Here is a 27376-nt window from a genome sequence, read left to right on the forward strand (position 1 = left end):
CGGGATAGTATTTGGTGGCAACAAGTATACATAGAGACTGATCTTGCACGGGACACCATGGGTGCTGTCGACCCCTACATGCGCCTCCAAGTTTTTTTCTGATTACCTAATTGGCGACCCTGGGCGACGCCTAAATGCGCGCCCCTACCCTAGTCTTTTTTGGATTACCTAAGCAAGATTGTGACCCCTTACCAGCGATGCAGATGCAGCAAGCAGATACACCACACCAAATAGACCAGATACATCAGGTACATCAGCTGGGGATGGAGGCAGGCAGACACTTTAGCAGACGCCTGAAGCTCGGTAAATGCAAAGAACACAGCAGACGACGTAGCAGACAACGTAGAATTAGAGCCATGGAAGTGCCTGACTTTCAAAACATCTACTTAGCCGGCCGGTCACAAGTACGAAGTGCGAGCTGTCTGGATTTGAGAAAGTTGGGCCTGCGAAAAGGAAAGCTTCAAAATGTAGCAAGTGTCATCAGTTTGGCCATATGACGACTTCGAAGGCATGCCCTCTTAAATATTCAGAGCTATTAAGTGCATAATTTTCACTTCATTGTTTGTCTCCATCTGCTGCTTCTGCTATATCTTTGGCAATTACTACGTGGGCATCACATTTTGCTACACGGGCATCATGCTTATGTGGGCATCAAATTTACGCGCTCTGATTGGCTTTGACCTACGGTACAGGCCCCACAAAGGCCACTAACAGCCAGCCAAATCTCGAGGATTCTTTACAAGTAGCAACACTACATACAGCTGCTGTGAATTTCCTTTCTACATTCCTTTGTGTAAGGAACAGCCATAGGATTAGCCACTGTGAAAGGTACATTGGCAGAATTTCGCAGCATGGAATACACTAACAGAAATATTTCCAGCTAATCAGAGTGCATGAAATCTGATGCCCGCTCACGTAGTAATTGCCAGGAAAAAAATGGGGGAGCGCATGTAGACGTTGCCATCTTAGGGAGGGGTGTGCATGGAGGAAATGGGGCGGCGCATGTAAGCCGGCGTGATTAATAACCGAACGGGCCTGTTGAGAGATGATCTTGTAGAAAAGCCTGCATAGGAAGCAGGGTATGTCGAGCAAGGGTCTGAAGAAGGACATGGCGACGGCGGGGGTGTTTTTCATGGGTCATGATGTTTCTCTTTTTATGTTACTTTTCAGGCCATCCCCATGTCTATTTCCGCTCAATGCCTGTCTCTGCCTCTTTCTGCTTTCTACACTTCTTTGCTTTTGCTGTGAACATAAGGGGCTTGTACACAAAGGCCCAAACTGTCGCGCGCTTGTTCAATCCTGCAACTAATCCAGCTGCACCTAGCGCTAACGATATAGCCAAGGTTGAAGTTACTCAAATCCAAGATGAAGAATGTGTGCTGCCATAGGCGCTGTCGAAATGCCATCGATAACGCCGTGCCACACGGTCTAAAATAGAAGCCCAGTGGCAGATACTGATGCTAGGCTAGCAAGGCGCTACTGTAAAAGTCGCACAACTCTAATTTAGGTGCGGGCTGCCCTGTATTTCTCCACCAGGTTGCTCATGTTACAGATATAACCCCTGAACCCGGATGGCGTAGTTAAAATAGTGAGTTCCTATTCGCACCATGACGATTTCCTACTCGCACCTGAAAGTTTAATGTCCCACACACTGCCAAGTAAGTACCAATCACATAACGAATTAATTTGACAAGAATCTAGCCAATCAAATAGCCATCAATATTTTTTTAAAGTGGAACCAAACTTGAGTCGAGAAGCTACAAATCTGGGTACCTTGTGCCTATGAAATTCTGGTAGAAAACGACAGCAAAGAAGCCATTGCGAAGGTCGAAATTGATTCGTATCGGTGGCTAGTGATCCCATTACCATCCCATGTTATACAGCCGATTCCAGATCAAGGCTCCCACCATACAGCTGCCTCAGTACGGCGCCAACTCAGCCAATGGGAGTATGGCGATAGCCTTGCGGCGCTGGATCGGCAGGATATGGAGACAATTCAAGGCAAAGTGAAAACGGAAACACGGCAAATGCCACTGGCTACATAGCCAAAGAAGGCACCACAGGAGGCAGAGGGATAGGAAGAGGCTACATACAACACTCGGTGCAAGAGGCCCAGAGTGCACTTTCTTGAATTGAGGAGGAAAGGGATGTTGTAAAGTGGAGCTAGTACGGCTATTTTATTGGCTGATATTTTGTTTAATTAGGCATGTGATTGGCTCAATTACTTAGTGTTGAGAAAACGTCCACGAGTGCCCCGGAGAGAGTTCGGGTAAATAGATAAGACTGGGTCTTATCTGTGGAAAAAAAGGTGCTACATAAGTAGAGACAGGAAAAAGAAATTTTTTCTAACTTAATACATAAAAAATAAGGACCAATTTTAACACTTAGTGTGGGCCAATAAATTTTCAGGTGCGAGTAGGAATTCTCTTAAAATGAGGTAATTAATGCGCTTTGTGGTTATTGAGAATAAATCGTTTGTTATTAAGGATAAGAGGTTTAATCCACCGCGCATCAAAATATCGGAAAATTATTACTAAGAACCCCTCGCCTGACCAGGTATTGCAGCTATAACCCTAATGTGATGAATATTCGGCTAAGCTATGTGTTATGTCTTGTCTGGCACACGCGAGCGGCTACAAAGCAACTCAGGTCTGAGTGGGTGTGTTGATGTTCTTGACACCCTTCTGCATGGCCGCAAGCAGACGCCAGTCGTAGCTGTCCTCAGCCAGACTCCAGCCCGCAATACCACCCAGGCCTCTAGCAGCAATGATCTCGGCAAACTTGCGCTCAACCAGAGCAGGAGTATCCCAGGTCCAGAAAAGACCAGTCTCAGGGTCGACATACCACTGTCCACCGTTTTCAACGTCTTCATTACCATTCTCGAAGGCTTCCTTGAAGGACTGGGCTACGGACTTTTCAGCAGCCCGGGACTTAATCATGGACCTGGGCTTGACTGCGGCCCGAGGCTTGACTGCGGCTGAGAGAGTGTCGCAGCGGCCGAAACCGGGCTGGCAGCCAGCACCGCAGAAGTCATCGGTGGCACCACACCATCCCCACTTCGAGCAGCAGTTGGTGCCGGTGCAAGTGTAGCCATTTTCGCCGCCGCAGCTGCCGTCAGGAGAGAGAACCACTTTAGGAGCCTTGTTATCCTTTTCATCAGAGACAGGGTCACAGCGGCCGAAGCCAGGCTGGCAGCCAGCGCCGCAGAAGTCATCGGTGGCACCACACCATCCCCACTTCGAGCAGCAGTTGGTGCCGGTGCAAGTGTAGCCAGTTTCGCCGCCGCAGGTGCCATCAGGAGAAAGAGTCAATTTAGAGGTCTTGGGGGCATCAGGAGTCTCAGTGGCCTTGGGAGCGTCAGAAGTCTCAGTGGCCTTGGGAGCATCAGGAGTGTTGGTAGTCTCTTGCCTCTTAATAACTCGGAAGGACTTGGCTGGGGACTGAGCCTGGGCATCAGTAGAGTCACAACGACCAAAGCCAGGCTGGCAGCCAGCGCCGCAGAAGTCATCGGTGGCACCACACCATCCCCACTTTGAGCAGCAGTTGGTGCCGGTGCAAGTGTAGCCATTTCCGCCGCCGCAGCTGCCGTCAGGAGAGAGAACCACTTTAGGAGTCTTGTCATCCTTTTCATCAGAGACAGGGTCACAGCGGCCGAAGCCAGGCTGGCAGCCAGCACCGCAGAAGTCATCGGTGGCACCACACCATCCCCACTTCGAGCAGCAGTTGGTGCCGGTGCAAGTGTAGCCAGTTTCGCCGCCGCAGGTGCCATCAGGAGAAAGAGTCAATTTAGAGGTCTTGGGGGCATCAGGAGTCTCAGTGGCCTTGGGGGCATCAGAAGTCTCAGTGGCCTTGGGGGCACTAGAAGTCTCAGTGGTCTTGGGAGCATCAGGAGTGTTGGTGGTATCATCCCTCTTGATGGCCCGGAAGGACTTGGCTGGGGACTGGGCATCAGTAGAGTCACAGCGACCAAAGCCAGTCTGGCAGCCGGCACCGCAGTATTGGGAGGTGGCACCGCACCATCCCCACTTGGAACAGCAGTTGCTTCCGGTGCAAGTGTAGCCAGTTTTGCTGCCGCAGCTACCGTTAGGAGAAGGCGCCAATTCGGCGGTCTTGGGGGCCTCAACCTCTTTAGGAGCCTCTTTAGGGGCGTCAGAGTCACAGAGACCAAAGCCAGTCTGGCAGCCGGCACCGCAGTATTGGGAGGTGGCACCGCACCATCCCCACTTCGAACAGCAGTTGCTGCCGGTGCAAGTGTAGCCAGTTTTGCCGCCGCAGCTACCGTTAGGAGAAGGAGCCAATTCGGCGGTCTTGGGGGCCTCAACCTCTTTAGGAGCCTCTTTAGGAGCCTCTTTAGGAGCATCAGAGTCACAGAGACCAAAGCCAGTCTGGCAGCCGGCACCGCAGTATTCAGAAGTGCCACCACACCATCCCCATTTTGAGCAGCAGTTGCTGTTGGTGCAAGTGTAGCCAGTTTTGCCGCCGCAGCTACCGTTAGGAGAAGGAGTCAATTCGGCGGTCTTGGGGGCCTCGGCCTCTTTAGGAGCCTCTTTAGGAGCCTCTTTAGGAGCCTCTTTAGGAGCGTCAGAGTCACAGAGACCAAAGCCAGTCTGGCAGCCAGCACCGCAATGGCCAGGGGTGACACCACACCATCCCCACTTCGAGCAGCAGCTGCTCTCACCACAGGTGTAGCCGGTTTCACCACCGCAGCTAGTGTCAGGAGAAAGAGTCAACTGAGAGGTCTTAGGGGTCTCTTTAGTACCACTGACATTCTCAACAGTAGCCTTGTCGGAAACTTCGTTAGATTCGGGGAAATCACCGCAGTGACCAAAGTCGGACTGGCAGCCAGTAGCGCAATGGCCAGGGGTGACACCACACCAGCCCCACTTCGAGCAGCAGCTCTTATCGCCACAAGTATATCCTGTAGAGCCGCCGCAGCTGGTGTCAGGAGAGAGAGTCAGCTTGGAACGGTCGACAAAGACAGGGAAGGAAGAGGCCTCAAAGGTTAGGACACCTGAGGTGCCAGCATCTGAGCCATCGTCTCTTTCAGCGAGAACCAGAGGGCAGCCAATGGCTTGAGTGCAGGACTTGGGATCCTGGAGAGTAAAGTACTTGGCGTAGAAGCCAATACCCAAGTTCAGCTTGGAGGCGGGGAAACCACGCTCAATGTAGGCGTCAATGGCCGCTAGCGAGTTCTTGACACCAGAGTGGTGGCCCGACACGGTGTCACGACGGTTGATAAGATCATAAGTCATGACGTTGACATAGTCGACGACGGCGTTGATGGCGGCGACCTTCTCAGGTGTATAAGCCATCATATCACGTTCCAGGCCGGGAACAGCAATAGACAGCTCCTTGTCGCCAATGGCCTTCTTGATCTCGGCCAACAGCAGAGGGTAGGCCTCGATCTCAGAAGGGTCGTTAGGCACCTGCTTGTAGTCCTCGCCGTTGCCACCAGGGTACTCCCAGTCAATATCAACACCGTCGTAGCCAAAGTTCTCGACAGTAGCAGCAATGTTCTTAGCATACAGGGCACGAGATTCCGGAGAGCGGGCGCCCTCGCGGAAACCAACGAGGAAGCCCCAACCACCAACGGCCATGCTAATCTTGACGTTCTCGTCGAACATCTCACGGACCTTGTCTAGTTCCATGTGAGGCTTATATTCCCCGATAGGGTTTGTAGTGAACACCAGGGGCTCGGCAAAGGCCATGACGATGTGGGTAATGCCAGCAGTCATGGTCTTGTTCGGGAGAACGCTAGTATGCCACTGGTCGAAGTACATGATGTAACGGGCAGGGTCGGAGCTGTCGGTGGTGGCGGTAGTACTGTAGGGACTGCTTGAACCGGTGGAAACGGCCTTGTAAGCCCCAGTGGAAATGGCCTTGTAAGCCCCGGTAGACAGAGCATTGTAGGCGCCGAGACCAGGGGCAGTACCACTAGCTGCTGCGGCAGCGGCAGTGGTAGCCCACATGGCCAAGGCCGAAGCCAGGGCAGAAAGGCGGACCATTCTGAGCTGTAGAGAGTGTAAACGCTTGGAAGATTAAGGATAGATTAGATGTGATTATGTGAAAATGCAAAGACAAAGGAACAAAAGATAAAAAGATGCAAAATATTGAAGGGCAGTGATACTGCAATGCAAGAATGAATGAATGAATGAATGAATGAATGAATGCAGAGGTCAGCGGGCTTAACTGCGAGAGGAAGACCAGCAGATGGTGATCAGAACAGAAGAAGTGAGGATTGGTAAAACAGCAAGAGGAGTCCTTATATAGAGATCAAGAGCATGGATCAGCCCTACGACAATACACATAAAGGTCCGCCTGCTTGATCAACACGAAGAATGCGAGGGTAGGCGGCGAATGAAAACATGAATTATATTTAGAGTTAAGTCGGTTTTCTCGTGCAAAGTATCTATAGAGCTTACAATGTTATTCACTTGACTTAAATTTACCCAATCACTTGCGGCGTTATATTCTACGACTAAGCCTCATATATTTCTTTGCTTGCATTTATTGTTCTTGCCCTTCCTTCTACATCATTGACGACTTCGAGTGAAAGCAATTTGTCTCTGAGATCCTATGGTTTGAGTGATTTGACAACATGGCTGTATTGTAGATTAGCTCAGCGTGTCGTCTACATCCTGTGTACTGTCTATATTCTCTGCATTGTCTAGATCCCCAGTTCCCTGTACTGTCTCCATAGATATAGCCTCTATGTCGTCTATACCGCATATACTGTATATACCATGACATCTGCTTGTGCTTTCGGCGGCTGTTAGCTTCTGGTTTTGGGACTGCAAGTTCTACTCGGCGGCGCCTAGCACAGACCCCTTGAGAAGACTAAACGCGAGGTAAACGTGGAGAGGCCCCGACAAAAGCTGGCGGTTTGTAAGCACTATGCGAACTCTCCATTAGAAACAGCAACAATTCAGCCGAGAGGAAGGACAAAAAAAGACCTAAATCACCATTTGATCAAGCTTCAAGAATCCATATATGCCGCGTTCAATCAAGCAGCTCACATAGGTTGGCTCTCGGAGTTCCAATCTTCAGTTTTACCGTTAGTGAGGAGGAGCCTTGACATCTGGGTGTGAACTACACAGCTTACCAGGACTTTTCAACGCAACAAGCTGGACAGAACTGCTAGAGGGTCGTCTGTATTCCGAAGTGGCACAATTTGCATCCTCGGGAGAGTATTTTGACCCGAGTGGCAGGGACGCATGCATATGAGAGACCTGTCTTTCATGGGACGTCATGGAGCCTCTAACAGCGTTATTTGGGGCAAAGCAGGTTCGCCAAGAGAAGATCTTGCAAAGTCTTCCGAGGGAATCAGGGCATGTCGATCAAAGGCCCGAAAAAGACACTGTGCCAATGGCTAACGGCGACGAAGGGGAAGGCGAACGGGGGGTGGATGCTGTCCATGGGCTAATTTCCGTTTTTTTCTCTTACATTTATAGTTAAGCCCCCTGTCTATTTCTACTAATTACACCGTCTCCGACTCCGCGTCCATGTCCGTCTTGGCCGGATCCACTTGTTCTCTCCTTTACTCTTCGTCATACGTTGAAACCTCATAGGGAGAAGGCATAGGAACATGCGCACCATTAGCGCTTGTGGGTGTTACGCCTGCGTCTATGATATGGCAGTTGTAACCCTGCAGCTATTGACCACAGTAAACAAGCGCTATAATCACTCACGTTGACGCATATAGATACGTGAGTCTCGTACGTATAGCTATCCTAAAAATCTATGTCGATTCTTCTGATTCTTAATGCTTGATGAAGAAGCAAGGAAACTCTGTGACAGGCGTAGTCTCAGCCACACTGTGGCACTGCCACGTGACTGACCCACATCACTCATTTATAACTAGTCCTAGAATTCTCAGTAGATAGATTAAAGTGAATATATTCTCTGTGCAAAATTGTCACAACAAGTCTTGTCACAGAGTGTTGCGTGGCGCACTATCCAGGTTAAGTGGCGTCGCATACAGGCCCCACTTATTCATACGCCTTGTGGCTGAAGATCCATGATAGGGTTGACACCCTATCATCAATCATGAATCCTCATGAGCAATAGATAAGGGGTGAAGTCCAAGGACGTAGTGTGGTAGTTATCTCTTTAATAAATTGACTGATCTAACATTTAAGATCTATTCTACACAGAGTTTCCTTCCTTGTTCATCAAGCATAAGCAAAAAGAACCCATACAGATTTGCAGCATTCCCGAATATGACAATCATCTGCCAGGACATGCTGTGGGCAGGAGGAATACGGGGATCGACATGCAATGCAGACCACCCTTTGTACTAGACGACAATTGACGGAAGCATCAACAAGGCAAAGGCCCTCGGCCACACCCGATCAGGGACTTGGCAAAACTACGGCCGGAACAGGAAGGACCAGCCGAGTCGGTAGCACAGAAACTACGCAAGGAAAATGCATTCAAGGCTCGCCCAGACCTGCTCAGCAACGAGTGAGTCACACAATGCGATATGGGCCTACTCAGATGGCTCACGCAACAGTGATGGAGACACTGGAACAGGCTGCGCTGTCTACTACCCAGGCAAGGTGCTCGCACAGGGCAAGCGCTCATGCGGCAGACACAGGGAAGTGGCGGATGCAGAAGCTATTGCTGGCCTCAAGGCAGTTAGAGCTGCCACTGAAGTCGCCCCCCACAAGCGGAAGGCCTAAACCTGTGTGCCGACAATTTGGGAGTAGTAAAACGGACCGGCCGAAGTTCAACTTCAACTTGCCCTCTTACTACAGATCAAGATAGCACAAGGACCAAGTGCGACGTGGCGGTGACATGATATGAATTCCACTTTGCAGTCTATTGAAGTTATATAAGCCATTCTATTATGATCGATCCTCCCCGAGATGGACTGTGGTGCCTAAAGGAGACCTGTGTATGACGCTGGAAAAGGAGAAAGAGATTGTAGAGACAGGACAAGACCATCGGCGTGGAAAGAAACGTGGATGTTGGGTCTTTCTAACACATGCTGCCATAAAGCAACTCAAGACTAGTTAATTTGGTTGATGTTCCTGACCCCCTTCTGCATGGCCGCAAGCAGACGCCAGTCGTAGCTGTCCTCAGCCAGACTCCAGCCCGCAACACCACCCAGGCCTCTGGCAGCAATGATCTCGGTAAACTTGCGCTCAACCAGAGCAGGAGTATCCCAGGTCCAGAAAAGACCAGTCTCAGGGTCGACATACCACTGTCCACCGTTTTCAACGTCTTCATTACCATTCTCGAAGGCCTCCTTGAAGGACTGGGCTACGGACTTTTCAGCAGCCCGGGACTTAATCATGGACCTGGGCTTGACTGCGGCCCGAGGCTTGACTGCGGCTGAGAGAGTGTCGCAGCGGCCAAAACCGGGCTGGCAGCCAGCACCGCAGAAGTCATCGGTGGCACCACACCATCCCCACTTTGAGCAGCAGTTGGTGCCAGTGCAAGTGTAGCCATTTTCGCCGCCGCAGCTGCCGTCAGGAGAGAGAACCACTTTAGGAGTCTTGTTATCTTTTTGATCAGAGACAGGGTCACAGCGGCCGAAGCCAGGCTGGCAGCCAGCGCCGCAGAAGTCATCGGTAGCACCACACCATCCCCACTTCGAACAGCAGTTGCCCGCGCTACAAGTGTAGCCAGTTTCGCCGCCGCAGCTGCCGTCAGGAGAGAGAACCACTTTAGGAGTCTTGTCATCTTTTTCATCAGAGACAGGGTCACAGCGGCCGAAGCCAGGCTGGCAGCCAGCGCCGCAGAAGTCATCGGTGGCACCACACCATCCCCACTTCGAGCAGCAGTTGGTGCCGGTGCAAGTGTAGCCAGTTTCGCCGCCGCAGGTGCCATCAGGAGAAAGAGTCAATTTAGAGGTCTTGGGGGCATCAGGAGTCTCAGTGGCCTTGGGAGCATCAGGAGTGTTGGTGATCTCATCCCTCTTGACAACCCGGAAGGACTTGGCTGGGGACTGAGCCTGGGCATCAGTAGAGTCACAGCGACCAAAGCCAGGCTGGCAGCCAGCGCCACAGAAGTCATCGGTGGCACCACACCATCCCCACTTCGAGCAGCAGTTGGTGCCAGTGCAAGTGTAGCCATTTTCGCCGCCGCAGCTGCCGTCAGGAGAGAGAACCACTTTAGGAGTCTTGTTATCTTTTTCATCAGAGACAGGGTCACAGCGGCCGAAGCCAGGCTGGCAGCCAGCGCCGCAGAAGTCATCGGTAGCACCACACCATCCCCACTTCGAACAGCAGTTGCCCGCGCTACAAGTGTAGCCAGTTTCGCCGCCGCAGCTGCCGTCAGGAGAGAGAACCACTTTAGGAGTCTTGTTATCTTTTTCATCAGAGACAGGGTCACAGCGGCCGAAGCCAGCCTGGCAGCCAGCGCCGCAGAAGTCATCGGTGGCACCACACCATCCCCACTTCGAGCAGCAGTTGGTGCCGGTGCAAGTGTAGCCAGTTTCGCCGCCGCAGGTGCCATCAGGAGAAAGAGTCAATTTAGAGGTCTTGGGGGCATCAGGAGTCTCAGTGGCCTTGGGAGCATCAGGAGTGTTGGTGATCTCATCCCTCTTGATAACTCGGAAGGACTTGGCTGGGGACTGAGCCTGGGCATCAGTAGAGTCACAGCGGCCGAAGCCAGGCTGGCAGCCAGCGCCGCAGAAGTCATCGGTGGCACCACACCATCCCCACTTCGAGCAGCAGTTGCTGCCAGTGCAAGTGTAGCCAGTTTTGCCGCCGCAGCTACCGTTAGGAGAAGGAGCCAATTCGGCGGTCTTGGGGGCCTCGGCCTCTTTAGGAGCCTCTTTAGGGGCGTCAGAGTCACAGAGACCAAAGCCAGTCTGGCAGCCAGCACCGCAGTATTCAGAAGTGCCACCACACCATCCCCACTTCGAGCAGCAGTTGCTGCCGGTGCAAGTGTAGCCAGTTTTGCCGCCGCAGCTACCGTCAGGAGAAGGAGCCAATTCGGCGGTTTTGGGGGCCTCGACCTCTTTAGGAGCCTCTTTAGGGGCGTCAGAGTCACATAGACCAAAGCCAGTCTGGCAGCCAGAACCGCAATGGCCAGGGGTGACACCACACCAGCCCCACTTCGAGCAGCAGCTGCTCTCACCACAGGTGTAGCCGGTTTCACCACCGCAGCTAGTGTCAGGAGAAAGAGTCAACTGAGAGGTCTTAGGGGTCTCTTTAGTACCACTGACATTGTCAAAAGTAGCCTTGTCGGAAACTTCGTTAGATTCGGGGAAATCACCGCAGTGACCAAAGTCGGACTGGCAGCCAGTAGCGCAATGGCCAGGGGTGACACCACACCAGCCCCACTTCGAGCAGCAGCTCTTATCGCCACAAGTATATCCTGTAGAGCCGCCGCAGCTGGTGTCAGGAGAGAGAGTCAGCTTGGAACGGTCGACAAAGACAGGGAAGGAAGAGGCCTCAAAGGTTAGGACACCTGAGGTGCCAGCATCTGAGCCATCGTCTCTTTCAGCAAGAACCAGAGGGCAGCCAATGGCTTGCGTGCAGGACTTGGGATCCTGGAGAGTGAAGTACTTGGCGTAGAAACCAATACCCAAGTTCAGCTTGGAGGCGGGGAAACCACGCTCAATATACGTGTCAATGGCAGCCAGCGAGTTCTTGATACCAGAGTGGTGGTCTGAGAGGGTGTCACGGCGGTTGATCAGATCATAAGTCATGACGTTGACATAGTCGACAACAGCGTTGATAGCGGCAACCTTCTCGGGTGTGTAAGCCATCATATCGCGCTCCAGACCGGGAACAGCAATGGACAGCTCCTTGTCGCCAATGGCCTTCTTGATCTCGGCCAACAGCAGAGGGTAGGCCTCGATCTCAGAAGGATCGTTAGGCACCTGCTTGTAGTCCTCGCCGTTGCCACCAGGGTACTCCCAGTCAATATCAACACCGTCGTAGCCAAAGTTCTCGACAGTAGCAGCAATGTTCTTAGCATACAGGGCACGAGATTCCGGAGAGCGGGCGCCCTCGCGGAAACCAACGAGGAAGCCCCAACCACCAACGGCCATGCTAATCTTGACGTCCTCATCAAACATCTCACGGACCTTGTCTAGTTCCATGTGAGGCTTATATTCGCCGATAGGGTTTGTAGTGAACACCAGGGGCTCGGCAAAGGCCATGACGACGTGGGTAATGCCAGCAGTCATGGTCTTGTTCGGGAGAACGCTAGTATGCCACTGGTCGAAGTACATGATGTAACGGGCAGGGTCGGAGCTGTCGGTGGTGGCGGTAGTACTGTAGGGACTGCTTGAACCGGTGGAAACGGCCATGTAAGCCCCGGTAGACAGAGCATTGTATGCGCCGAGACCAGGGGCAGTACCACTAGCTGCTGCGGCAGCGGCAGTGGTAGCCCACATGGCCAAGGCCGAAGCCAGGGCAGAAAGGCGGACCATTCTGAGCTGTAGAGAGTGTAAATGCTTGGAAGATTAAGGATAGATTAGATGTGATTATGTGAAAATGCAAAGACAAAGGAACAAAAGATGAAAAGATGCAAAATATTAAAGGGCAGTGATACTGCAATGCAAGAATGAATGAATGAATGCAGAAGTGAGCGGGCTTAACTGGGAGAGGAAGACCAGTAGATGGTGATCAGAACAGAAGAAGTGAGGATTGGTAAAACAGCAAGAGGAGTCCTTATATAGAGATCAAGAGCATGGATGAGCCCTACGACAAGACAAATGAAGGCCTGCCTGCTCGATGCATCCGAAGAATGCGAGGGTAGGCGGCGAATGAAAACGTGAACTATATTTGGAGTTAGGTCGGTTTGCTTGTGCACAGCATCTATAGAGCTTGCAGTTTTATTCACTTGACTTAAACTTGCCCAATCACTTGCGGCGTTATATTCTACCATTAAGCTTCATATATTCCTTTCCTTGCATTTATTGTTCTTGTCCTGCCTTCTACCTCATCGACGACCCTGGCTGGAGTCAATTTGTACCTGAGATCCCATGGTTCGGGCGATGTGACAACATGACTGTATTGTAGATGGGCTCGGTCTTGTCCAAGTATGCAGCACCCGTGTCGTCTATATCTACTGTACTGTCTACTGTCTATATACTCTGTCCTGTCTATATATTCTGTCCTGTCTTTATACTCTGTACTGTCTACTGTCTATATCCTCTGTCCTGTCTATATACTCTGTACTGTCCATACCCTCTGTACTACCCACATCCTCAGTACCGTGTATATCCTCTGTACCGTCTATATCCTTTGCAGTGTCCACATTCTCTGTACGGGCTATATCCCCTGTATTATCCATATCCCCTATACTGTCTCTATGGCTATAGACCCCATGTCGTCTACACCGCATATACTCTATATAACATGACACCTGCTTGTGTTTTCGGCGGCTGTTAGCTTCTGGTTTTGGGACTGCAAGTTCTACTCGGCGGCGCCTAGCACAGACCCCTTGAGAAGACTAAACGCGAGGTAAACGTGGGGAGGTCCCGACAAAAGCTGGTGGTTTGTAAGCACTATGCGAACTCTCCATTAGAAACAGCAACAATTCAGCCGAGAGGAAGGACAAAAAAAGACCTAAATCACCATTTGATCAAGCTTCAAGAATCCATATATGCCGCGTTCAATCAAGCAGCTCACATAGGTTGGCTCTCGGAGTTCCAATCTTCAGTTTTACCGTTAGTGAGGAGGAGCCTTGACATCTGGGTGTGAGCTACACAGCTTACCAGGACTTTTCAACGCAACAAGCTGGACAGAACTGCTAGAGGGTCGTCTGTATTCCGAAGTGGCACAATTTGCATCCTCGGGAGAGTATTTTGACCCGAGTGGCAGGGACGCATGCATATGAGAGACCTGTCTTTCATGGGACGTCATGGAGCCTCTAACAGCGTTATTTGGGGCAAAGCAGGTTCGCCAAGAGAAGATCTCTCAAAGTCTTCCGAGGGAATCAGGGTCCATGGGTTAATTTCCTTTTTTACTCTCACATTTCTAGTTAAACCCCCTGTCTATTTCCTACTAATTACCCCGTGTCCGTGTCCGTGTCCGTCTTGGCTGGCCCCATTCGTTTTCTCCTTTACTCTTTGTCATACTTTGAGACTACAGAGGAACATGCGCCGCACCATGAGCACTCGTAGAGTTCTTGTTTTTTCTCTGACAATTAGTTCACTAGCATCTAATCCTAGTGGCCGCGATCGAGATATAAGCTTATAAGCTGGACTGACATGGGACTGATCTAGACCTCACACAGCTCTAGCGCAGGCGTAGGCTGCTGCCCCCTAACCATGCCCCGTCTTATCTCTGCCGTTCATGCACTATCTCCGTCTATGCACTATCTCCGTCTATGCACTAGCTCCGTCTATGTCCTATCCCCGTCTGTGTCCTATCCCCGTCTCCCCCTGTTTTCTCCTTTCCTCTCGGTTCTGCTTAGAAACTCTGAGGGAAGAAGAAGGCCTGGGGCCATGCACACCATTGGCACTCATCGAGTCTTTGTTTTTCTCTAACAGTCAGTTCAGCAGCGTCTAATCCTAGCGGCCGCGATCACGGCTAGACTTACTCAAGTTCAAGTCAAAGCACCTACCCCTTCAAAGGTGCTGTGAGAATACCAGCAATGTTGCTGTGTTATGCAGCTTTAAATAAAGGCGTATGCAGGTACACACTGGACTAACATGCGGGCGATCTGGACCTGACGCAACTGTAGTTCAGGCGTAGGCTACTGTCATTCTATTATTCGCAATCCTGCCCTAGGGGACCTACTGGAGAAACAGAACTTGAGAGCTTTGCAGTCGACCTGACCAGGATGATGACAAATGCACTCGACCGAGTGGCACCCGAAGCCCTGGGTAAAGGCGCGGAGGAAAGATGGTGGACGCAACAATGTTCAGAGGCCGTCAAGGAAATGAGGGCAGCCTGTGAATGGGCGAGAGAGGACGGCAGGCTCAGAGATTCAAGCTTTGAAGCATACAAAGCAACGAGACGGGAAAGGCAGAGGCGCTCTTGGACACACATACTCAGTCAGCTGAGAACGGAGTGCAAGGCACCGAGGAAGGCAACCCAAGGGCGCGGCACTGGGAACGCCCTACCCGGGAGGAAGTCAGGCAAGCAGTTTTCCACACCCGGAACACCGTACCGGGAGAAGATGGCATCCCAAACACAGCCTGGAAGACAGCATGGCCTTCCTTTGCTGGACACATAACGAAACTTTTCGGCTTATGTATGGAGCTAGGATACCACCCCAAGACTTTTAAATCGGCAACATTGTTGGTTATCCCGAAACAGAAACCGGACAAGTCGCACCCGAGGAGCTACAGACTGATCTCACTCCTGTCAACCCTGGGGAAGAGCCTGGAAAGGATGGTGGCCAGAAGACTTGCTGCGCAAGCAGTGGAGCTGAACATCATCCCGCAGAACTATGCCTCAGCAGTCCCGAGGAGGGCTGCCACGGATCTCACATGGAAATTGGCGGATGTTACCATCGGCGAATCGAGAATACGAAAGATCACATCAATTGTCACCGTCGACATAGGAGGAGCTTTTGATGCGGTTAGGAAAAACAGGCTGGTGACGCGTCTGAGAGGGCAGCGATGGCCAGAGTCCTTGTGCAAATGGGTGGGCTCTCTCTTGACGGACGGGAGTGTCAGCCTCTCAGTCGAAGGAGGGCTCCCGGTCAAGAGGGCAGTCCGGCATCGTTTGATTTCTGTGATTCCAGTAGACGTTACATATATTCAAGTTGAACTTCAACTTGCCCTCTTACTACAGACAAAAACAGCACTAGAACCAAGCGCGACGTGGTGGTGACATGATATGAATTCCACTTTGCAGTCTATTGCAGTTATATAAGCCTTTCTATTATGATCGATCCTCCCCGAGACGGGCCGGGGTGCCTAAAGAAAACCTGTGTATGATGCTGGAAAAGGAGAAGGAGATTCTAGAGACAAGACAAGACCAACGACGCAGAAAGAAACGTGGATGTCGGGTCTTTCAAACACATGCTGCGATAAGGTAACTCAAGACTAGTTAATTTGGTTGATGTTCTTGACCCCCTTCTGCATGGCCGCAATCAGACGCCAGTCGTAGCTGTCCTCGGCCAGACTCCAGGCCATAATACCACCCAGGCGTCTGGCAGCAATGATCTCGGTAAACTTGCGCTCAACCAGAGCAGGAGTATCCCAGGTCCAGAAAAGACTGGTCTCGGGGTCGACATACCACTGTCCACCGTTCTCAACGTCTTCATGGCCATTCTCGAAGGCTTCCTTGAAGGACTCGGCCACGGACTTTTCAGCCCGGGACTTGAGCATGGACTTGGACTTGGCTGCGGCCCGGGGCTTGACTGCATCCCGGGGCTTGACGGCAGGCGAGGGGGCGTCGCAGCGGCCGAAGCTAGGCTGGCAGCCAGCGCCGCAGTATTCAGAGGTGGAACCGCACCATCCCCACTGAGAGCAGCACTCGTTATCGGGGCAAGTGTTGCCAGTTTCACCACCACACTGGCTGTTAAGAGTAAGAGTCAATTTAGGGGTCCCAGAAGGCTCGTCCTCTTTAGAACCCTCGGAGGACGGAGGGAAAGGGCCACAGTGGCCAAAGCCAACCTGGCAGCCAGTGCCGCAGTAATCAGAGGTGGCACCGCACCATCCCCACTGCGAGCAGCAGTAGGTGTCACCGCAGGTGTAGCCAGTTTGGCCTCCACATGAGCCGTCAGGAGAAAGGGTCAATTGTGAGGTCTTGGGGGCTTCGTCTTCTTTGGAAGCCTCGGAGGATGTGGCCGGAGACCCGGCGTCAGTAGAGGTGCTAGGGGCCTCGCTGGTACTGCTCATGCTTTCGGTAATACCGCAGCGACCAAAATCGGACTGGCAGCCAAGGCCGCAATGGTCAGTAGATTCACCACACCAACCCCACTTCGAGCAGCAGCTCTTGTCGCCACAAGTAAATCCGGTAGAGCCACCGCAGCTGGTGTCAGTAGAGAGAGTCAGCTTGGAACGGTCGACAAAGACAGGGAAAGAAGAAGCCTCAAAGGTAAGGACACCTGAAGTGCCAGCATCCGAGCCATCGTCTCTTTCAGCAAGAACCAGAGGGCAGCCAATGGCTTGCGTGCAGGACTTGGGATCCTGGAGAGTGAAGTACTTGGCGTAGAAACCAATACCCAGGTTCAGCTTGGAGGCGGGGAAACCACGCTCAATGTAGGTGTCAATGGCAGCCAGCGAGTTCTTGATGCCAGAGTGGTGGTCTGAGACGGTGTCACGGCGGTTGAGGAGGTCATAAGTCATGACGTTGACATAGTCGACAACAGCGTTGATAGCGGCAACCTTCTCGGGTGTGTAAGCCATCATATCGCGCTCCAGACCGGGAACAGCAATGGACAGCTCCTTGTCGCCAATGGCCTTCTTGATCTCGGCCAACAGCAGAGGGTAGGCCTCGATCTCAGAAGGGTCGTTAGGCACCTGCTTGTAGTCCTCGCCGTTGCCACCAGGGTACTCCCAGTCGATGTCAACACCGTCGTAGCCAAGGTTCTTGACAGTAGCAGCAATGTTCTTGGCATACAGAGCACGAGATTCCGGAGAGCGGGCGCCCTCGCGGAAACCAACGAGATATCCCCAGCCACCAACGGCCATGATGATCTTGACATTCTCATCGAACATCTCACGAACCTTGTCTAGTTCCATGTGAGGCTTGTATTCGCCGATAGGGTCTGTGGTGAACACCAGGGGCTCGGCAAAGGCCATGACGACGTGGGTGATGCCAGCAGTCATGGCCTTGTCGGGCAGAACACTAGTGTGCCACTGGTCAAAGTACATGATGTAACGGGTGTCGTCAGAGCTATCGGTGTTGGCGGTAGTACTGTAGGGACTGCTTGAACCGGTAGAAACAGCCTTGTAAGCCCCAGTAGAGAGGGCATTGTAAGTGCCGAGACTAGGGGCAGTACCACTAGCTGCTGCGGCAGCAGCGGTGGTAGCCCACATGGCTAAGGCCGAAGCCAGGGCACAAAGGCGAACCATTCTGAGCCGTGAAGAGTACAAGTGCTTGGAAGATTAAGGATAGATTAGATGCGAGTGTGTGAAAATGCAGAAACAAGGAGACGAAAGCTTAACAGATGCAAACGAGAGAATAGTGATACTGTAACGCAAGAACTTCTATAATGAACGAATGAATAGAGAAATGAGTGGGCCTAACTGCAGGATAAAGCCCGGAAGACGGTGACGGTGGTTGGAACAGAAGACATGAGCATTAGTCAAACGGCAAATGGTGTCTTTATATAAAGGTCAAGAGAATGGATGAGGCCCAAGGCCAGACACATAGAAACTACCTGCTCGGTGGGTCCAAACAGCACAACGGTGGACGGGTGAATGAAAGTAAGACTTATGTTTAGAGTTACATCAGCTTGCTTGTGCAGCTCACGGCATTATTTTAACAGTACCAATGGGGAGGATGTCCTTAGAATGAGAAGACTATGGCCTTGGAAAAGGCTTTTTATGTCCGAAACTAACCCTAACGATCGGCCAAAATTGGTCACGGGCAGGTCAACAATCTATATAATCCCGACTCGGGTTATTGCAGGTTGGCTCAGTCATGTCCTAGTATGCAGCCTCTATGTCGTCTATGCCGCCTACACCGTCTATACCAGAACATCTGCCCGTGTAAGCGGCTGCGCTGCTGGCTTTGGCGCCGAAAGCTCTATTCGGTGGCTCGTGGCATATGAGAAGGCTAAACGCGATGTACACGCAAGGAGGCCCCGATGAAAGCTAGCCGTTAGTAAGGAACATGCACGACAGAGTAATCTTGCCGAGAGAAAGGACGCCAAAAAGCCTAAAGCGCCATTCAAGCAGCGGTGCAACTAGGTTGGCTGTCGGAGCCCCGATCTTCCGTTCTACCGTTAGTGAGGAGCTTTGGGATCTGGGTGAACAACACAGCTTACCAGGACTTTTGAACTCAGCAAGCTAGATACAATATTTAGTGGCTGGAGGGTCGTAGGTATTCCGAAGTGGCACGTTTTGCGTCCTCAGGAGAGTATTTGACCCGAGTAGAGACCTGTCTTTCATGGCACATCATGGAGCCTCTGACAGTGTTATTTGGGGGCGAAGCGGGTTCGCGGAGAGAAGATCTCGCCAAGTCTCTCAACGGAATTAAGGCATGCCGATCAAGACCCTGAAAAAAGACACTGTGCTAACAGCCAACAGGGACGACGAAGGGGAAGGGGGCATAGGTCAACCCACCCCTGTCTATCCCCTACTCATGTCTCCGCCTTGTCTCCGTCTTAGCTCCGTCTCCACTTGTTTTCTCCTTTCCTCTTTGTTCTTACTTTGAAGTTGTGGGGGGAAGATGTAGAATAACTTTGGTGGTTATCCCGAAGCAGAAACCGGACAAGTCGCACCCGAGAAGCTACAGGCTGATCTCACTCCTGTCAACCTTGGGGAAGAGCCTGGAAAGGATGGTAGCCAGAAGACTTGCTGCGCAAGCAGTGGAGCTGAACATCATCCCACAGAACTATGCCTCAGCAGTCCCGAGGAGGGCCGCTACGGACCTCACATGGAAATTGGCGGATGTTGTCATCGGCGAATCGAAAATACGAAAGATCACATCAGTTGTCACCTTCGACATAGAAGGAGCTTTTGATGCGGTTAGGAAAAACAGGCTGGTGACACGTCTGAGAGAGCAGCGATGGCCAGAGTCTCTGTGCAAATGGGTAGGTTCTTTCCTGACGGATAGGCGTGTCAGCCTCTCGGTCGAAGGAGGGCTCCCAGTGGAGAGAGAAGTGGGAGGCAGTCTGCCACAAGGATCTCCAGTCTCCCCCATACTGTACATGCTGTACATGGCGGAACTCTTCAAGAAGCTACCCAGCCTGGGATACGCAGATGATGGTCTGATATATGTTTCGTCGCCATCAGTCCAGACCAACATTATCACGCTGCAAACCTACATGACACACGCGGTGGAGTGGTGTAGGGAAAATGAGCTGAGGATCGACTGGAGTAAGACAGGAGTCATGCACCTGTACACCGGCCGCAAACTCCCGAGCATGAACACAGGACTTCGACTCCCAAACGGGACAACGCTGAGTCCAATGCAGGAAATGAAGTGGCTCGGCGTCATTTGGGACACCAGCCTCAACTTCAAAACACAGTGCCAAGAATTGGCGACCAAGGCACGCAAGACAGCAAACGTGCTGCGCCGCATCAGTAGAGTCCACAGCGGTGCACCCCCGAATTCAGTAATGCAGGCAGTGAGAGCATGCATGCTACCACAGATGACGTATGCGGCCACCACCTGGTTCCCCAGAGCCAGCAAGACCAGCATGGGCATTTTGGAGAAGGTTCTCAGAGAAGGCTTGCGAGCCGCTGTACCTGTCTTCAAAACGACAAGCAAGAAGTGCCTCTACAGATTCGCAGCTTTCCCGAACATGGCAATCATTTGCCAGGACATGCTGCGGACAGGAGGGATACGGGCTTCAACATGCAATGCAGACCACCCTCTGTACTGGACGACGATTGACGGGAGCATCGATGAGGCAAAGGCCCTGTTACCACACCCGATCAGGGACTCGACGAAACTCCGGCCAGAACAGGAAGGTCCAGCCGAGTCGCTGGCAGAGAAACTGAGCAAAGAAGAGGCAGCCGAGGCTCACCTGGACCTGCTCAGCAAGGAGTCACAAGAGACGATCTGGGCCTACTCAGACGGCTCACGTAACAGTGATGGAGACACTGGAGCAGGCTGGGCTGTCTACTTCCGGGGCAAAATACTCGCACAGGGCAAGGGCTCATGCGGCAGATACAGAGAAGTGGCGGATGCGGAAGCGATTGCTGCCCTAAAGGCAGTCAGAGCGGCCGCTGAAGTCGCCCCCTCACAAGCAGAAGGCCTGAACCTATGTGTCGACAATTTGGGAGTGGTAAAGCGGATTGGCCGGAGGATGCAAAAACCGGGCACTTCGCAGCTTGCGATAGACGAGATCCGCCGCACCCTCGCAAGATGGCAAGGCGGATCAGACAACCTGGCCCTGGATGAGCCGGTGGGCAAGGTGCACTGGGTCCCAGGACACTGCGAAGTCCCGGGCAATGAAGCAGTCGACCAGCTGGCCAAAGCGGGTTGCAAGAGCGAAGACCTTCTGGTCCCAAAGGCCACAATGTCACTAACGGCAGCAAGAAGGTGGAGGAATGAAGCCTTTAAAGCCGACTTCCGAAACTGGATGAAAGAAAACTGCCCAAAGATCAAGCACCTCGGCGGAGCGCTGAACTGGCCGAGACCATACGACATCGGCTGGATGAAGGGGCTACACAGAGGCACAGTCGCCCGGATCCTGGCAGCGCGCTCCGGACACGGCGACTTCAAAGAGTATCACGTGCGGCTCAACCACAGGAACGCAGAATTACACTGCCCAGTCACAGGGTGCGATCAGGCCAAGACCTTTACCCACCCATGGGAATGTCTAGGCAATGAGAAGAACCTGTCCATGAGATTTGTACGAAAGCTCCTCACAGGAGACAAGAGCTGCAGATATCTGGCAGGGAAACTAGACCCTAAGTGGAGGGTGTTCCGCATTGGGACGTGAGAGAGGACGGTGTGGGAGAAGGTGATCTGCCGGGAGAGGGAGGGTGGAGGTACGAGTCTGTTTTTCTTTGCTACTTTTCTTTTGCATTCTTTCTACGCGTTGTTCACTGTTTTGTTTCTCTGTTGGATGATTGGTGTTTGATTTTGTTTTCGTTCTTTCCTTCCTTTCTTTGTTTTCTTCTTTTTTTTTTTTTTTTTTTGCCTTTTGTACTTTAACCACGGTAGAGTGGAAACGAGCAACAAGGTAACTTGGGAGCAATTGCGCTTCGCTCGCCAAAACTCTATAGTGAACCTTGCAGAGGGTTAATTTCTGTCCGGTAACCAGTCCGGCGTCGTTTGATCTCTGTGATTCCCGTAGACGTTAAATATATTCAAGTTCAAGTTCAAGATGTAGAATAGATCTTAATGTTTGAATCAGTTAATTTATCAAAGGTTTTACTTCTACACTTACGTCCCTAGACTTCATTCCTTTTATATGGTGCTCACGAGGATTCATGATAGGGTGTTCAACCCTATCATGGGGTTTCAGCCACAAGAGGTGTGGGTCTTGGTGATGAAGAAGTGGGGCATGTGTGGAACGCCACTTAACATGTATATTGCGCCACGCAACAGAAGGAGGCCTGGGAACATGTGCACCATTGGAGCTGGTCGAGCTCTTGTCTTTCCCTAGCAACTAAGAGACGCTCATCATGATTAAGCCCAAGTCAAAGCCTTCATCTTGTCCAAAGCCCTGTCGGAGCCTCACCTTCGTTGCACTACTGTCCGAAATGAAAATTACATGAAATGCACTGGGCGAGCGATTATGGGAGGGGACTGGCTGTCCTAGACGCTCGACGAGCCTAACTAGGTGCACGTTATCCGGATATCCACCCCCAAATCTCAGCATTCTATTGACAGGGACATGCAACGATACCAGCAAAATAGCATAAACATATGAATTCGTCTGTTTATATTTGAAAAGACCCGACCAATAGAAAATGCACCCAAAGCACACAGGCGTAGGACAGGAAAGAAAAGAAATGCCAACTAGCTAGCCGGATCCCATGCCACCTAAGGGCTGCTGACTAGACTAGGCCCATCTTTTCGACGCCCTTCTGCATGGCGGCAAGCAGACGCCAGTCGTAGCTGTCCCCAGCCAGACTCCAGGCCATGATGCCGCCCAAGCCCCTAGCAGCAATAATCTCAGCGAACTTGCGCTCCACCAGAGCAGGAGTGTCCCAGGTCCAGAAGAGGCTAGCCTGACGGTCAACGTACCATTGACCGCCGTTCTCGACATCCTCGATACCATTCTCGAAGGCTTCCTTGAAAGACTCGGACAGGGGCTTAGGCCCAACTGTAACGGGGTGGCAGCGACCGTAGTTACGCTGGCAGCCCACGCCACAGAACGAGTCAGAAGTGCCGCAGTATCCCCACTGCGAGCAGCACATGTTGCCGCAAGTATAGCCTTTGTGTATCCCGCAAGTTTTGTCAGGAGAAAGAGTCAATAGAGAGGTGTCGACAACAGCGGGGAATGAAGATGACTCAAAGGTCAGGACACCAGAGTTGCCAGCATCAGTGCCATCTTCCTTCTCAGCAAGGACCAGAGGGCAGCCAACGGGCTGGGTGCAGGATTTGGGGTCCTTGAGAGTGAAATACTTGGCGTAGAATCCGATACCCAGGTTCAGCTTAGAGGCAGGAAAGCCGCGCTCAATGTAGGTATCAATGGCAGCCAGCGAACCCTTAATCCCGGAGTGGTGATTGGAGACACTGTCACGACGCCCAATAAGGTTGTAGGTCATGACGTTGACATAGTCGACAACAGCGTTGATGGAAGGGACCTTCTCGGGTGTGTACGCCAACATGTCGTCCTCCACGCCAGGAACAGCAATAGACAGCTCCTTGTCGCCAATGGCTTTCTTGATCTCGGCTAGCAGCAGAGGGTAGGCCTCGACCTCGGAAGGGTCATTCGGCACCTGCTTGTAGTCTGCACCGTTGCCACCAGGGTACTCCCAGTCAATGTCAACGCCGTCGTACCCGAATCTCTTGACGGTCTCAGCAATATTCTTGGCATACAGTGCACGAGATTCCGGAGAGCGTGCGCCCTCGCGGAAACCAACAAGGTAGCCCCAACCACCAATGGCCATGCTAATCTTGACGTTCTCGTCAAACATCTCACGAACCTTATCCAGTTCCATGTGAGGCTCGTACTCGCCGATAGGGTCAGTGGTGAACGCCAGCGGCTCGGCGAAAGCCATGATGACATGAGTAATACCAGCAGTCATAGTCTTGTTGGGTAGGATAGAGGTGTGCCACCTAAAATAAATTGGAGGTAGCTAGTTAGTACCGCATCGACAGTAACAAAAAGAGGACATCCGTGTTTAACTGACTTGTCAAAGTACAGGATGTACCGCGTAGCATCAGAGCCACCAGCGCCATCAGAGCTGCTCGGCTCGCTAGAAGCAACAACGGAAGCATCCTCAGCAGGGGCAGCAACAGCGGTGGCAACCCAGGCGGCTAAGACCGAGGCCAACAAAGAAACGCGAACCATATTAGACTCTAAGGAGTAGCAGATACAACAGCACAAAGCACCTAATGTATGTGGGTGGCTGAAAGCATGTACAACAACGCACTAGAGATGCTGTTGATTACGAAACAGAGAGCAAGACTGCTATTTTGACAAGCAGTGAAGCAAGGCCATCTTATATACATAGAAGACGGCGCGGAGATACCCTGCGTCAGAGGAAAGCCATAACTTTGGTAGAGGCCAGCCTACCAAAGAAATGCGAATACACTAATAACACAAGAACCAAAATGCCATACACTGAGATATTTCATGTTATAGCCTGTGCGCTGTGCACAGGCAGCAGAGCCTGGGTTCTGGGTCAAGCAAAATACGTTGTTGCATACGGACATCATCGTCTATAATCATTTCATCCCTGTTGGATATTCCAATCAGATCGTTTATGTTACACTAGACTTTCTAATCGGATGCTTCTCTTAGCGACTGAGAACTCCATTTCTAGGAGAAAGGATCCGAATGAAGGCCAGAGAGCGGTACAATAGTGTTTTGCGGCAATTCTAAGGGCAAGCATAGGGATATACCTAGGCGATAAACACTCTTAAACTTGCTGGTGCAGGAGCCACCTTCAACACTGCTGCTTAGTTGGCACCAGCTTTCAAATTCTACTCCTAGGAGCCCGTCTTGAGAAATAGACTGCTAGCTCCTGAGGTGAAGAATTCATCCTGCTCAGAACCCTGGTAGAGATCCCATGCTCATTGTGCCGCCACTCAAAATAGAAGTCCGCGAGCAGGGGGGTGGCTGTCTAGATGCCTGACAAAGCGAATTAGGCGCAACCTGCCCAGATATCTACTCACGGCTCTCCCTCACCATTCATATCACACGAACTTACAATCATACTGATGAGGAAGTTTAAAGGTAACCCTTAGCCCATTTTGTGTTTACCGAGGCCTTGCAAACAGAAAACCTGACCACGATGCACACATCTCCCAAAGAAGACCAAGTAAGCCTCTAGACACAACTCTAGGCACAGGAACAAGACATGTAATACTCACTAGTTGGACCAGGGAAACCCCCAGATCCCATGCTTTATTTGAATAAACCATTCTCCAGCCACTTAAGCGCTACTAACTAGGCCCATGGTCCTGACCCCCTTCTGCATGGCGGCAAGCAGACGCCAGTCGTAGCTGTCCTCAGCCAGACTCCAAGCCATAATACCACCCAGACCTCTGGCAGCAATAATCTCGGTAAACTTGCGCTCAACCAGAGCAGGAGTATCCCAGGTCCAGAAAAGACTGGTCTTAGGGTCGACATACCACTGTCCACCGTTCTCAACGTCTTCATGACCATTCTCAAAGGCTTCCTTAAAAGACTCGGCCAGGGCCTTAGCCCCAACTGTGACGGGGTGGCAGCGACCGTAGTTAGGCTGGCAGCCTACGCCACAGAACGATTCATAAGTGCCGCAGAATCCCCACCGCGAGCAGCACCTGTTGCCGCAAGTATAGCCTTTATCCATCCCGCAAGTATTGTCAGTAGAAAGAGTCAACATGGAGGTGTCGACAACAGTGAGGAAGGAAGATGGCTCAAAGGTCAGGAAACCCGAGGTGCCAGCATCCGTGCCATCGTGCCTTTCAGCAAGGACCAGAGGGCAGCCAATGGCTTGAGTGCAGGACTTGGGATCCTTGAGAGTAAAGTACTTGGCGTAGAATCTAATACCCAGGTTCAGCTTAGAGGCAGGGAAGCCACGCTCAATGTAGGTGTCAATGGCAGCCAGCGAGTTCTTGATGCCAGAGTGGTGGCCCGAGACGGTGTCACGGCGGTTCAGGAGGTCGTAGGTCATAACATTGACGTAGTCGACAACAGCGTTGATAGAGTGAACGTTCTCAGCTGTGTAGGCCATCATATCGCGCTCCAGACCAGGAACAGCAACGGACAGCTCCTTGTCACCAATGGCCTTCTTGATCTCAGCCAGCAGCAGAGGGTAGGCCTCGGCCTCGGAAGGGTTGATCGGCACCTGCTTGGAGTCTGCACCGTGGCCGCCAGGATACTCCCAGTCAATGACAATGTCAACACCGTCGTACCCGAGTCTCTTGACGGTGTCAGCAATGTTCTTGGCGTACAAGGCACGAGTTTCCGGCGAGCGGACACCCTCGCTGAAGCCGACAGTGAAGCCCCAGCCACCAATAGCCATGCTAATCTTGACGTTCTCGTCAAACATCTCACGAACCTTATCCAGTTCCATGTGAGGCTCGTACTCGCCGATAGGGTCAGTGGTGAACGCCAGCGGCTCGGCGAAAGCCATGATGACATGAGTAATACCAGCAGTCATAGTCTTGTTGGGTAGGATAGAGGTGTGCCACCTAAAATAAATTGGAGGTAGCTAGTTAGTACCGCATCGACAGTAACAAAAAAGGACATCCGTGTTTAACTGACTTGTCAAAGTACAGGATGTACCGCGCAGCATCAGAGCCACCAGCGCCGTCAGAGCTGCTCGGCTCGCTAGAAGCAACAACGGAAGCGCCCTCAGCAGGGGCAGCAACAGCGGTGGCAACCCAGGCGGCCAGGACCGAGGCCAACAAAGAAACGCGAACCATATTAGACTCTAAGGAGTGGCAGATACAACAGCACAAAGCACCTAGTGGATGTGGGTGGCTGAAAGCATGTACAACAACGCACTAGAGATGCTGTTTTGACAAGCAGTGAAGCAAGGCCATCTTATATACAAAGAAGACGTCGCGTAGATACCCTTCGTCAGAGGAGAACCATAACGTTAGTAGAGCATCTCATTCGGATGTTTTATATTACACTAGATTTGATAAGCGGGCGGATGCTTCTCTTAGCGACCGAAGACTCCATTTCCAGTAGAAAGGATCCGAATGAAGACCGGCGAGCGGTACAATAGTGTTTTGCAGCAATCCAATTCTAAACGCAAGCATAAAGATATACACATGCGATAAACACCCTTAAACTTGCTGGTGCGGGAGCCATCTCCAACACTGCTGCTTAGTTGGCACCAGCTGTCCAATTCTACTCCTAGGAGCCCGTCTTGAGAAATAGACTGCTAGCTCCTGAGGTGAAGAATTCATCCTGCTCAGAACCTGGTAGAGATCCCATGCTCATTGTGCCGCCACTCAAAATAGAAGTCCGCGAGCAGGGGGGTGGCTGTCTGGATGCTTGACAAAACGAGTTAGGCACAAGCTGCCCGAATATTCACTTGCAAACTCTAGCACCCGCATTATATAAACGCATAATAGTTTCGATGACTTGCTATAAACACAGTAATTTAGTCCATTCTGTGTTTGATAAGGCTTGTATGTTAAAAGTGCGCCCAAGGCGCAAGCGGCACCCGTAAGAGGGTTGTGAGACACCACTGCGGACAGCCCTAGGCATGAGA

The 27376-nt window shown here is 51.7% G+C and overlaps 7 protein-coding genes across 7 annotated transcripts; 2 read left to right on the forward strand and 5 right to left on the reverse strand.

Annotated features, from left to right (window-relative positions):
* Positions 1–2645: 2645 nt before the first annotated feature.
* Positions 2646–6005, reverse strand: HOO65_010765 (Chitinase 1; the record flags this gene model as incomplete). Its single annotated transcript, XM_070999793.1, has 1 exon — positions 2646–6005. One exon carries the CDS (start codon positions 6003–6005, stop codon positions 2646–2648), a length of 3360 nt encoding a protein of 1119 aa, XP_070862587.1.
* Positions 6006–8426: 2421 nt separating this feature from the next.
* Positions 8427–8681, forward strand: HOO65_010766 (putative double-stranded RNA/RNA-DNA hybrid binding protein; the record flags this gene model as incomplete). The annotated part of the gene is made up of 1 exon (XM_070999794.1): positions 8427–8681. The coding sequence occupies one exon, from the start codon at positions 8427–8429 to the stop codon at positions 8679–8681; it is 255 nt and encodes an 84-aa protein (XP_070862588.1).
* Positions 8682–9010: 329 nt separating this feature from the next.
* Positions 9011–12391, reverse strand: HOO65_010767 (Chitinase 1; the record flags this gene model as incomplete). Its single annotated transcript, XM_070999795.1, has 1 exon — positions 9011–12391. One exon carries the CDS (start codon positions 12389–12391, stop codon positions 9011–9013), a length of 3381 nt encoding a protein of 1126 aa, XP_070862589.1.
* Positions 12392–15964: 3573 nt separating this feature from the next.
* On the reverse strand, positions 15965–17905 carry HOO65_010768 (Chitinase 1; the record flags this gene model as incomplete). Its single annotated transcript, XM_070999796.1, has 1 exon — positions 15965–17905. One exon carries the CDS (start codon positions 17903–17905, stop codon positions 15965–15967), a length of 1941 nt encoding a protein of 646 aa, XP_070862590.1.
* A 1466-nt stretch (positions 17906–19371) lies between these two features.
* On the forward strand, positions 19372–21486 carry HOO65_010769 (putative double-stranded RNA/RNA-DNA hybrid binding protein; the record flags this gene model as incomplete). Its single annotated transcript, XM_070999797.1, has 1 exon — positions 19372–21486. One exon carries the CDS (start codon positions 19372–19374, stop codon positions 21484–21486), a length of 2115 nt encoding a protein of 704 aa, XP_070862591.1.
* Positions 21487–22549: 1063 nt separating this feature from the next.
* On the reverse strand, positions 22550–24012 carry HOO65_010770 (Endochitinase 1; the record flags this gene model as incomplete). The annotated part of the gene is made up of 2 exons (XM_071005807.1): positions 22550–23777; positions 23852–24012. 2 exons carry the CDS (start codon positions 24010–24012, stop codon positions 22550–22552), a joined length of 1389 nt encoding a protein of 462 aa, XP_070862592.1.
* Positions 24013–25099: 1087 nt separating this feature from the next.
* Positions 25100–26576, reverse strand: HOO65_010771 (Endochitinase 1; the record flags this gene model as incomplete). Its single annotated transcript, XM_071005801.1, has 2 exons — positions 25100–26342; positions 26416–26576. 2 exons carry the CDS (start codon positions 26574–26576, stop codon positions 25100–25102), a joined length of 1404 nt encoding a protein of 467 aa, XP_070862593.1.
* Between the last annotated feature and the right edge of the window lie 800 nt (positions 26577–27376).

The sequence above is a fragment of the Ceratocystis lukuohia genome (genome assembly GCF_044167205.1).
Source record: "Ceratocystis lukuohia strain C4212 chromosome Unknown Supercontig1_pilon, whole genome shotgun sequence".
Classification (NCBI taxonomy): domain Eukaryota; kingdom Fungi; phylum Ascomycota; class Sordariomycetes; order Microascales; family Ceratocystidaceae; genus Ceratocystis; species Ceratocystis lukuohia.